We start from the raw sequence: 12382 nt of genomic DNA on the forward strand, positions 1-12382 counted from the left end.
TCTCGCTCCCATGCCCCCAATATACTCTGTTCCTTCCCACCATATTTCTTGTTTTTCCTCTTTTGCCTTTGCCCTTGCCTTTTTGGTTTAATAGGAGTCTGGATTAGCCAGCCATGATAGTATTTTTGCAACACTGCTGTGAACCTGTAACCCAAGAGGCCAGCTAAAAGCAAGGCCCTCAACACCCAATGTAGGTATGAGTTTGCCAGTGCTCACACCATGTGTGCAGCCAGCAGTGAGGCTGCAAGGAGGATTAACTGCAACTGCATTTTCCTACCTTTGCTGGTCTTTTCTCTCCCTCTTTGTCTTGTCTGGTCCCTCTAGGAAATGGGGATTGGACTTTAGAAGCACAGCACCGATGACAGATTCCCCCCTTTCCAATACACTTCTCTTTCCCTCACAGGAGTTCTTTAGCATCTTTCATGCCATGTAAGAGACGGTTGAACAAGGGGTTTGTCCTTCTAAAGGCTCTCCAGCCTCAAGGGAAAGGGAGCTGGTACAGTGCAAAGTCGGACATGGACATTTCGCATTTCAAATGCTTTGAACTGGTTTCCCTTCTTTTCTGTATCTTCACTGCAAGGTTAAAAGGACATTTAATGGCATGTTTGCATGGGACTATGGCAGGCTGAGGTCTCTGTATACCAAACCCTGAAACCTTGTTTACCGCTGTCTCCTCTTGGACAGTGACTGAATGCACGTTAACATCCTTGACTTTCTGAGCCTCTCATTCCATCTACATAAATACAGTAACCCCCACATGAGGAGATCAGGTTTAATGCTAGCAGTACTCAAGCACTCAGGGGAAGAATGCTCTGAACCGGGGGCTGTGGGAAGCCTGCAAGCCCCCACCTCCCCCCTCACCAAAGAGGGCAGGGGCCTGCCTCTGGGGTTGAGATCTGTTTCTCCTGCTACCAGGTTTGCCTCAGGCTGTCAATGAGGGGCATTCGTCCAGCCCTGCCCTGCCCTGTCCTGGGATGGACCAGCAGAGCTAAGCAGTTATTAGGTGAACAGCTGGATCCACTGAGCATTCAGGTGCTGAATCCTGCCTGCTTTGGAGGAGGGAATCATTTACCCACCTGCAGCCCGGTTTGAAGGCTCCTCTCTTTCAAGAAGATAAGGTCCATCCCTTCCACATTTTTTCTCCTGCCCCGTCGTCTCCTCATGGCAGCATCATCTCTCCGGAGGCTTCCATTGACAATCTGCCCTGTGACAGGATGGATTAGCCCTGCCTGGAGGATGCCGGACAAGTCCATGCCCAGGGATCCCTGCAGGGAGTGCACCGTCCCTAACTTGGGCAGGTTGCTGTTCAGGGGGAAAGGACTAGGGTTTCCTGGGGATCCATCAGATGCTCTGGCCAGGTTCCCTGCCGAGTCCCGCCAGCCGTTCAGCACTACAGGTGGACGGGAGTGTGATGCAGCTAACTGTTCGAGACTTCTAGGTTTGGCATCTCTCTCCAGCTCAAACTCATAGGGCTGCCTGTGCTTTCGTTCATCCTTCGTAAAGGCAGGAGCCAGGAAGCTTTCCTGTGTGCAGCAAAGCCAGAGAAATGGTCACAGCTATGGCCTACATCACACAGGCCTTACAACACTCAGAAGCACCTTTTAAATCCAGCGCTCACTAGAATCATAGAACTATAGAGTGAGAAGGGACCGCAAGGGCTAAAACACTGGCAAGAGAGAGGTTTCATGGGGCTAGGAGCTGGGGGAGGGGAGCGTCTAGAGACAGGTGGCTATCGAGACTGGACAGAGCTCCTCAATCTCTGCTGGAGCCCTCTATGACCCTTTACCCCCGGCGCAGAAGATAGCCACCACTTCCTTGCTAAAGGGATGGATGGAGTGGGACTTCCTGCAGAGCCCCATACTGCAGCAGGTGTGCTGCAGCTCAGTGAGCTGTAGGAGGGGCTCCTGCCAGCAGCTGTTGGCCTCAGAACCAGAGCCCAGCCGCCTCTCGCTCAGCAGGACAGTGCATAAGCAGGGTCTCTGTGCTCGGAAGACAGAGCACTCTACTCAGAGTGCCAGCCCCAGGACAGTGCCTCTGTTACACCCTTGTTGGGGCGTAGGCAGAGCACCGTGTTCTCGGCTAAGCTGAGTGCGGGAGGAGGGATTTTGGAAGCACCTCTCCCTCCGAAAGAAAGTGAGCAGAGCTGCTCACAGAAATGCATCGAGTTGTTTCACTGGGAACTCCAGCTGCTGTTTTCATGTCAGTAAATAAAGGGGCACCCCTGGGCTGAGATTATACATGTTGCCCCAGGGGTTGCTGTGACTCGTCACCCCACAGTCACCTAACTCTATCCACCCGCCTGGTACCTGGGTGAATGCCAGGTGTGTGGGGGGGAAGTGTCTCCAGGCTGCCCCTGGGACTATACAATACACTGCAAATTGCAGAACAGTGAAAGCCAGAGGAGGGCAAGCTGCAGAGTTTCCTGGGCTGGGAAGCCCTGGACACCAGGGAGATGGAATTCCTAAGGGGTAGGTGGTCTGGCCACGTGCCCTGACCCCTCACCTTTTGTACCTGTGCAACTAACACTCCGTTGTTGAAGCTGGGGTCCGGGGCTTCTGGCTCAGCAAAGCTGTTCCTAGTGCCTGTGTTGCTGGCTAACCCTGATGTGGGCATCAGGGTTTGTGTCTCAAACTGCTGGCTAGAAGAGGGCCACTTGCCCTTTAAGACGGCGTGACAGATATTATCTATGCGATTAATGATCACTCGGTCCTGCAAGCAGAAGCAAACAGCTCAGTGGCATGGCAAACCCAGGGCCATGGCATGCAAAGGGCAATGTGGACGCACAGGCCCTTGAGCCCCGAGGGAAATGCAGAGAGCCTGTGGGAGTGAATATGGAACCCCCTCTCTTTTCACAAATGTTGCAGGGACCAATGCTTTCTGAAGATTTCTGAAGGCCCCAGATACACATGTGAACTTGTGTCTGGGTGCACACCCATGCACATGTGTGCCATAGGACACTGAGTATGGAATGGGAAATTCAGCCCAGGCAGAGAGCCTATGCTAAGTCTGTGCTTCACTTCCATCCCACTGGGCCCCCTGCTCAGCCTCCCTGTGGTACCCCCAAATCCTGCTTGCAGCAGTAGGATTTCTGTGCATTCAGTCCCTTGCCTGCTCACTAGCAAGGACCAGGGCCATAGAGGTGCGTGGCTGGGGTTTTGCCCAGGACTAAGCCTAGTAAAGGGTGGCAAGGCAGAGAAGCTGGGCTGGGGTGGCCCAATTTGTGAATGATTCAGACAGGTGCAGAACTGATTCTGATGCCACCTTAGGCCACTCCGAGAAGGAGTAGAGCGTCTTCTCCTGCAGCAGCTGGGCGATGGTGGGCGCACGGGAATCCTGCAGCTCGTCCATCTCTCCAGGCTGGGCACAGGGAGAGCTCTTGCTCTCCTCTTCCGAATACTTCTCTGGACAATCTAGGCAAAGTGACAAACAGAAGGGGCCATCTTAACCCTGGAGCCCCCCACTGCGTGGTTGGTGCCGTCAGCACCCTACTCACCAGCCATCATTTGGGACTATTTTTCTTTTCAAAAAGTGAACCCGTTGGCTGCGAGTGGGCTGAGCGGCTGGTCAGCAGGTGGCTGGGGGAGCCCTAGCCCCGGGAGTTCTGTTACTGACCTCAAGGGAGCAGGGCTTGGCCCAATGCCACTGATGAATGAACCAGCCGAAGGCCAAGGCCAGCCATGTTGGCAGGAACGGACACAGCCCTGCCCAGTCTGAGCCACCCAGTCCTAAGTGGGCCGGGCGAGCCCCCCTGCCACAGGCCACTGCGCAGTCCTGGGTGGGGGCAGGGAGGCCAGAGTGAACCCCCACATCACGGAGCAGTGCCCAGTGCTGGCAGGGGCAGAGAGGGCAGGATGAGCCCTCTTGTCATGGGGGCAGTGCCCAATGCTGTCGGGGGCAGGGAGGGCGCAGAATCACACCCCCCCGAAGGCCTCCTGGAAGGCCCAGTGCAGTCTGTGTTTGCTCCTCTTACCCCAGCGAGAATATTATTTCTCAGAAAGCCACATGCCCCCCAACCACAAGGCAGGTGCAGCTGCCACTGATGTCGCAGGCTGGCACACACACAGGCTTGCTGCCCAGGGTGCATGGGCATGCCTGACAGCCAGGACAGTGCCGTACCTCGGCTCTGGCCCATGCCCTCTTTCTCTTCCTCGCCTTTGTTCTCACATTCATCGTCTTCCTGATTTGGCTTGTGCTCTTCCAGGTGCCATGTGCTGCTCCCCATCTGCGCAGCAACCAGCTTCCCAATGCTCCCCTCCATGCTGATGGGCCCAGCCTTTGGGAGCTCCAGCTGGGCAGCTGCAGCTGGGCTGGGTGCTGGGGGGAGGCTGTTCGGCCAGTCTGGCAAGTGCTCTGCAGCACTCTTGTGGTCGGCCTCCCCATCCCCTGCCCCACTGTTACACTGCGATGCCACCTGTCCTGAAAGCTCAGCCTCACCATTCACTCCTGGGCAAGTGTTCTTGGGAGCAGGAAGGCTGGAACCAGATTCCTCCCCCACTAGTGTGTTAGCTTTGGGGTTCCCATCAGTCCTGGCCTCTGGGGTGCCCCTCAATCCTTCTACAGCATCTGCTGCCATCTCAGAATTCTCCTCCTCCTCCTCCTCGCTGTGGCTCTGACTTGGAACCGATTTATCCTCCAAGCCTTTCTCGTGTAACAGGCCCATGAACCTCTGCTCCGGTGGGATCTTTATCTCCAAGTTATGAAGACTGGGCCCATATAGGCCTAGGTTGATCACCCCCTCCGTACTGGCGAGCTCAGGTGACCCCGGCCCTGGACTGGCCCGCTGCAAGGCATCACTGATTTCGGTGGGGACACTCCTGGAGGGCTGGCTGGCTGGGGCTGAGGGCCAAGGCTCCCCACCTTCATTGGGACTATCCATTTGGTCACAGCCCATCTGCAAGCTCTCCAGGAAGGAGGTCTCTCTGATGGCCTCAGCCTCACAGCTGGATGGGTCCTCATCCCCATCTAGTTTGCCCTCAGCAAATTTGGCAGCACTGTTGCTGACATGTGTGCAGCTAGGGCTATCATGGGCGAGAGAGCTGTGCTCACTGGGGCACGCCTTCTCCTCATACATCATGCACATCAGAGAGTCCGGCAAGGAGCTCTCATCACAGTTCATGGAAATGATGTCCCGCACTGTTGACAGGAACGTGTCGCAGCTCATGTCCTGAGGGCTGCCCTCCGCCCGGGAGAGCGCATCCTCCAGGTTTTCGAACTTGATCTGGCTCTCAGCTTCATTCTCAGGGACTCACAGGGTCCTTTCCATCTGGCAGTACGAAGGGGAGCCGTAGAGTTTGGAGTTCATCTGATGGAGGCAGCACAGGTTCTCTGGGCCTTGGGCACCTGCTCGTTTGTGCTGAGCATAGTTTCTATATGCATCCAAAAACGACAGCTCAGGATCGTTCATGATGTAGTAGTCAGTGCGGTTCGTCCATGCTTGGCTGTTCCAAGCAGCAGGTCCCGGTCATGCTTGCCCACACTCCCACCAGACAGGAAGGTACAGGCTGGGCCTGCCACAGTGTGAGTCGCTCATGGAGCTGCGGGTACTTGAGCACTTGCTCCCGGACCTTCCTTAGAAGTTCAATCCGGTAACAGCGTTCTTGCAGCACGTTCCTCTGTGATTGGCTCAACGTAGATGCTGGGATCAGGTGGACCTGCAGCGAAAAGAGAGAGGCAGAGACCTCATTACTAATTAGACAGAGCACAGAAGGGTATACAGACAGACCTTGCAACTACGCTGTACATTGGGGGTTACTGTTTGGCTGAGGTTCACAGGTGTGAGAAGAACTGTCAGGGGTGACAGCAACAGCAGCTTGGGAAATTTATCACCGCCATCTAGTGGTTACCAGTCAGTGTGGTCTCTGCTGCAAATTGCACCATGGAGAAGCAGCAAGTTAGGGATTGGTGGGGCTGCTTGTCTAGTTTGTGTCTCCACAGTTCAAGAGTCATTTGGAGAGGAGCCGGGAACAATGTGAAGTTCCTGATTCGTGGGTATTGACCCTGGAATCACATGCAATTAAACTGGCCAGGGTTTGGTTTCTAAATTTCCTCTCTAACCAGCCAGAATGAAGAAGAGTTTCTCACCTTCACCAACTGCTCCAAGAGTAGCAATTCACTAGCTGATATTTCAGAGCCCTCCTATCAACTCTGGGATGGGGGGGAGGGATAGCTCAGTGGTTTGAGCATTGGGCTGCTAAATCCAGGTTGTGAGTTCAATCCTTGAGGGGGCCATTCTAGGGATCTGGGACAAATATTGAGGATTGGTCCTGCTTTGAGCAGGGGGTTGGACTAGATGACCTCCTGAGGTCCCTTCCAACCCTGATATTCTATGATAAAAGAACAGGAGGACTTGTGGCACCTTAGAGACTAACAAATTTATTTGAGCATAAGCTTTCGTGAGCTACAGCTCACTTCATCGGATGCATTCAGTGGAAAATACAGTGGGGAGATTTATATACACAGAGAACATGAAACAATGGGTGTTACCATACACACTGTAACAAGAGTGATCAGGTAAGGTGAGCTACTACCAGCGGGGGGGAGGGGGGAACGGGGATGGGGGGACCTTTTGTAGTGATAATCAAGGTGGGCCATTTCCAGCAGTTAACAAGAAGGTCTGAGGAACGGGGGGAGAGGAGGGGGAAATATACATGGGGAAATAGTTTGAATTTGTGTAATGACCCATCCACTCCCAGTCTTTATTCAAGCCTAAATTAATTGTATCCAGTTTGCAAATTAATTCCAATTCAGCAGTCTCTTGTTAGAGTCTGTTTTTGAAGTTTTTTTTTTTTTTGAAGAATTGCCACTTTTAGGTCTGTAATTGAGTGACCAAAGAGATTGAAGTGTTCTCCAATTGATTTTTGAATGTTATAATTCTTGACGTCTGATTTGTATCCATTGATTCTTTTACGTAGAGACTCTCCAGTTTGGCCAATGTACATGGCAGAGGGGCATTGCTGGCACAGGATGGCATATATCACATTGGTAGATGCGCAGGTGAACGAACCCCTGATAGTGTGGCTGATGTGATTAGGCCCTATGATGGTGTCCCCTGAATAGATATGTGGACACAGTTGGCAACGGGCTTTGTTGCAAGGATAGGTTCCTGGGTTAGTGGTTCTGTTGTGTGGTTGCTGGTGAGTATTTGCTTCAGGTTGGGGGGCTGTCTGTAAGCAAGGACTGGCCTGTCTCCCAAGATCTGTGAGATGTGATCAATCCTTACTTACAGGACAGCCCCCCAACCTGAAGCAAATACTCACCAGCAACCACACACCATGCAACAGAACCACTAACCCAGGAACCTATCCTTGCAACCAAAGCCCGTTGCCAACTGTGTCCACACTATCTAATTCAGGGGACACCACCATAGGGCCTAATCACATCAGCTACACTATCAGAGGCTCGTTCACCTGCACATCTACCAATGTGATATATGCCATCATGTGCCAGCAATGCCCCTCTGCCATGTACACTGGCCAAACTGGACAGTCTCTCCGTAAAAGAATCAATGGACACAAATCAGATGTCAAGAACTATAACGTTCAAAAACCAGTCGGAGAACACTTCAATCTCTTTGGTCACTCGGATTGCAGACCTAAAAGTGGCAATTCTTCAACAAAAAAGCTTCAAAAAACAGACTCCAACGAGAGACTGCTGAATTGGAATTAATTTGCAAACTGAATACAATTAATTTAGGCTTGAATAAAGACTGGGAGTGGATGGGTCATTACACAAAAGTAAAACAATTTCCCCATGGTTGATCAGGACTCTGCACTTGTCCTTGTTGAACTCATCAGATTTTTTCTGGCCCAATCTCCTTAATTTGTCTAGGTCCCTCTGTATCCTATCCCTATCCTCCAGCATATCTACCAGTCTAATGTCATCTGCAAACTTGCTGAGGGTGCAGTCCACGCCATCCTCCAAATCATTAATGAAGATATTGAACAAAACCGGCCCCTGGACTGACCCTTGGGGCACTCTGCTTGATATCAGCTGCCAACTAGACATGGAGTCATTGATCACTACTTGTTGAGCCCGACAATCTAGCCGTTCCTTCTGAGCAGGGATCCCACCACGCACAGAATCATAGGAAACGTAGGACTGGAGGGACTCAAGAGTTCCAGGTCCCTTAGACCATCACCGACAGAGGTTTGTCTAGCCTGTTCTTAAAAACCTCCAGTGACAGAGATTCCACAACCTCCCTGGGCAATTTGTTCCAGTGCTTAACTACCCTGACAGTTAGGAAGTTTTTCTAACCTAAATCTCCTTTGCTGAAATTTAAGCCCATTGCCTCTTGTCCTGTCCTCAGTGGATAAAGAGAACAATTTATCACCCTCCTCTTTATAACAACCTTTTACATACTTGGAGACTGTTCTCATGTCCCCACTCAGTCTTCTGTTCTCTAGACAAAACAAACCCAACTTTTTCAATCTTTCCTCAGAGGTCATGTTTTCTAGACCTTGATCATTTTTGTTGCTCTTCTTGGACCTTCTCCAGTTTGTCCACATCTTTCCGAAGTGTGGTGCCCAGAACTGGATTCAGCCCTGGTCTACACTGTGGGCGGGGGGATCGATCTAAGTTACGCAACTCGCTACATGAATAACGTAGCTGAAGTCGACGTACTTAGACCTACTCACCGTGGTGTGTTCACCGCGGTAAGCTGACTGCTGCCGCCTCTCCCGTCGACTCTGGCTGTGCCTCTCGCGGCGCTGGAGTACAGGAGTTGACGGGGAGGGGAGAGCGCTCGGGGTCGATTTATCTGTCTAGACTAGACGAAATAAATCGATCCCCGCTGGATCAGGAAGTGAAGCGCTCTAGGTGAGGCCTTACCAGCATGGAGTAGAGAGGAAGAATTACTTCTTGTGTCTTGCTTACAAAACTCCTGCTGACACATCAGTTTACACAGGGCATTTCCTGAGGATCAATGATTGCGAGGAATTGTACTGGAGGTGGGCATTCCAGGAACTGCTCAGGGATGAGACTGCTGCTGCTATTCTTGAAAGCAAATCATTATATGTTCAATAATCCCCTGTGGGTGGTTTTTCTATCTCTGATTTTTCAGTGCCATGTAGCGGGTAGTCTGGCAACGCAGGGAACATCTAGAGGGCTGGTGCCGTGTGTGTTAGCTGGCCACGTCCTCCCCAAGCCCATTGTAGACTTCCAGGATGGCTCATCCTGTGATAACTCATCCCTAACAGGAAGTCCTGCAGTGACTGGGACATGGCCGTGCTCTAGATTGCACTCGGCCTGTATCAGCACAAGTGACAGGAAGGGAAGGTGGGCTACACAGCTACACTATGAGCAGGGCAGGGTACCTGTATCAGACAATGGGCATGTTCAGTTTTGAGGACGTCTGCTTGGGGCTGTCTGGTTCCCTCCATTGTTGCTGGAGGTTCCCATCTCAGGTCAGGACTCATTTTATCCTTACTTCTTTTTCCGGAGTGTCCAGGGAGGGCTGGCGAAATGCCAGGGACATGCTGGCCATGGTGAGGTAAGCACTGTGCAAGCTCCGTCCAGGCTATCAAGAAGGGAAGGTCTCCAGCCAGAGCCTATGGCACTGGAAAGAGCCTACTGCTTGATCAGGTGCGAAGGGTCACATGACAGGCAGCCAATCAGCAAAGAGATGGGCAGGTCACAAGAATTCCAGTCGCCCCCACTTTCCTTTCTCCCTGACAAGGTGCCAGTTCCAGCCCTTCCAGGGCATTCCTGGTCCAAGAGGGCCTCCCCACCACTGCCCCACATGCTGGCAGCGTCCTCTCCACTCACCGTTCCTCTTTCCAGGGGGGAGACGGCAGACGTTCCTGCACATGGCCACAAAGCTGTAGAAGTATTTCTCCAGGCTCTCGTCTGTCTTCTTCTCCAAGCGGGGGAAATGGCTCGGAACTGAGTCCAGTCAAGGCCTTCTTCTCCTGGTCATAGATGACCCCAAGGAGGAGACAGTACGGTAGAAATCTGCCTGCTCCCTTCTCGTCCATCTGAAGGGCAGGAAAAACGTGCACATTCATGAGACACATTTTCTTTATAGTTTTGTGCTTTCCCCACTGTGTCTGGTGCAGTGAGAGGCACTAGCTGGAGAGCCCTGGGGAACAGAGTGCTCTCCCACCCCCAAGAACAGGCTCCACACACACTTCCCTACAATGGCCCTCAGGGACTTCCTCAGAGCCAGACAGTTGTTGCCCCTTGGCTCAGACATGAATAAGGGGGCCCACTTGGTACCATTGTGCTGTGGACACTTGGCCAACAGGAACTGGACTGACTCAGGCTACAGCACCACCAGAGGTAGTGGCTTAGTCTGGGACATGTTCACCCCAGTGGTGTAGAGCAGCCAGCCCCAGTCCCGGACAGCCATACAGTCTGTAGTTGTCAGGTATAGACAGCTGGATGAAGAGTTCAGTAGAGCTCTCCTGATCTGCAAAACTTTCCAAAGAACTTCCCCAATCAGCAACTTCTTAGACATATTGTACAACTGGGTATGAGGCTGTGGCATCTGCAGGTGCAGAGCTCTTCTCCTGACTCATCCTTGGAGCTAGACCAAGTGGGTCTTATTAAACTCCACTTAGGCTCTGTCTCCCTGGCAGGAGATACAGAAGGAAGGGTAGAAGGCCCTGCAGGGAGAAATCCTGATCAGCCTGTCCATAAGGAAGTCTCAAGGATGGGCACGTTTGCAAGGGCAGCACTGCCTTGCTGAGAATGACAGCAGCCCTCTGTCAGACGAAGGGCTGGAGTTTGGTTGAGTGCTATCCCGCTGCCCTCCAGCCCCGTTCAAGGGTTTGCAATTTCACCCCAGGTTTCTGTCTGAGCAGCACTAGAGCAAAGGCATTTGATTGGGACATTTAATTTTACTGCATGATGGTTTGTCACTGTGCTCCAGTCTCTGCTTTTCTATCATAGGGGAACAAGAGGCTTGCCTGATGATATTAAACAACAGCGTACTTACAGCCAATGCAAGGAAATGCTTCTCTGCCAGCCAGTGCCACAGAGAGCAGACAATGTGGCTGGATTTCAAAAGCAGTGGGTAACTTCTGGGCATTGGGCACACTAGCAACACAGGCTCAGGCTGTGAGGATGGTAATCCAACCTCATGCTTCTGGGTCCAGGTGGAGCGGCAGGTAGGATCCCCAGCCCCTCACACATGGCATGGTCCAAGCTGGGGCTAGAGTGTGTCCTGGCAGCACAGGGAAGTAGCCCTTGTAGGAGGCAGGAAGCCAGACTAGATGGCCCAATCTGGCACAGCAGTGTGACCCAGGCCATCAGAAATCCCCCTCATTCTTCCTTTCAAATAGCTGTAAGCTGGAACAGCTCCAGCCTACATGGAATGAGATCCAGCCTCAGCCCATGCTGGTGCCTGCCTGGGGGTCTGGGACCTGCCCGGCAGGTGTTACCCTAGGCACCTGATTTCCGGGTGGGAGAGTGCAGGCATTTTCCGGCCACAGGGACTTGCTTGGCGGGTGTTACCCCAGGCACCTCATTCCCGGTTGGGGGGAGTGCAGGCACTTTCTGGCCACAAGGTCAGTGCATGTGCCTGAGAGATGTTGAGCCGCCTTGGAAGACAGAGGCTGTTCTTGGGGGTTTCACTGGGTAAACGCAGGGGACAGTGACTCTTGGAAAGGGCCTGCTCAGCTGCTCTGTCAGCCAGTCCCTTCTGTTACCTTTTCTGCATTTCCTTGTTCACTGGGTCCATCTCAGCAGCTCTTCTGAACATCTCCTCCTGCAGCCAGTAGCCATGGTTACTGGGCACAAGCATCTCAGCTCGGGGGGGCAGCTCCTTGCGGTTGCAACGCTGGTAAACGGTGACGAGCCGCCGCAGTCTGGCTGTGAGGGCGGACGAGACAGGCCAGCAGGATCTTTCTGAGTCGGAGCCATCCTGGGCTTCAAACATCAGCAAGGACATTAATATTTAACACACACAGCCAGAGGAAGGTGGGCGGGGGGGTCCCTCATTAAACAGCTCTCTAGCCCTCACACAGAGGGGCCAGAGGATCAGGGCCAGGCCACTGCTGCCTCCATTCCCCAGGGCAGCAGAAGAGGGCGCCAGGGGCTGGCTGGATGACCATCCATGAGCCCTTCCTTCTGGACCCCTGCATCACAGCTCAGCTTGGCTTGTGCTCCTTTCAGACTGAGCCTAGTTTCGGGGAAAGGGGCTGGAACAAGAGCCAGCTCCACGTCACCCTGGAGCGTGCCCAGCTCTCATGCGAGAGGGCGGCGTGGCTAATGGCTCATACGGCCCGTCTCTATTCTGCAAGGGGGCTGCTAGCACTGGCTCCAGGACCCGACCACCAGGCACTTGACTGAGCCCCACCTTACTCATTTCACACAGGCCATTGAACAGCTGGGCCCCATTCCTGCCTTGCAGGCACCGCCAGGCTGGGTTTGACTGGTCCCGGAG

At 53.0% G+C, this 12382-nt stretch overlaps 1 protein-coding gene across 1 annotated transcript in view; it reads right to left on the bottom strand.

Annotated features, from left to right (window-relative positions):
- Positions 1 to 12382, bottom strand: part of CHD6 (chromodomain helicase DNA binding protein 6) — a 138275-nt gene that overhangs the window by 20054 nt on the left and 105839 nt on the right. Inside the window, 13 exon segments of the mRNA XM_043496052.1 lie at positions 1077 to 1523; positions 2503 to 2709; positions 3262 to 3410; positions 4117 to 5427; positions 5430 to 5472; positions 5474 to 5509; positions 5511 to 5588; positions 5590 to 5651; positions 9763 to 9862; positions 9865 to 9893; positions 9896 to 9925; positions 9928 to 9971; positions 11646 to 11865. Of these exon segments, the coding sequence (XP_043351987.1) occupies positions 1077 to 1523; positions 2503 to 2709; positions 3262 to 3410; positions 4117 to 5427; positions 5430 to 5472; positions 5474 to 5509; positions 5511 to 5588; positions 5590 to 5651; positions 9763 to 9862; positions 9865 to 9893; positions 9896 to 9925; positions 9928 to 9971; positions 11646 to 11865 (2756 nt within the window).

Source organism: Dermochelys coriacea, chromosome 13, assembly GCF_009764565.3.
Source record: "Dermochelys coriacea isolate rDerCor1 chromosome 13, rDerCor1.pri.v4, whole genome shotgun sequence".
NCBI classification, from domain to species: domain Eukaryota; kingdom Metazoa; phylum Chordata; order Testudines; family Dermochelyidae; genus Dermochelys; species Dermochelys coriacea.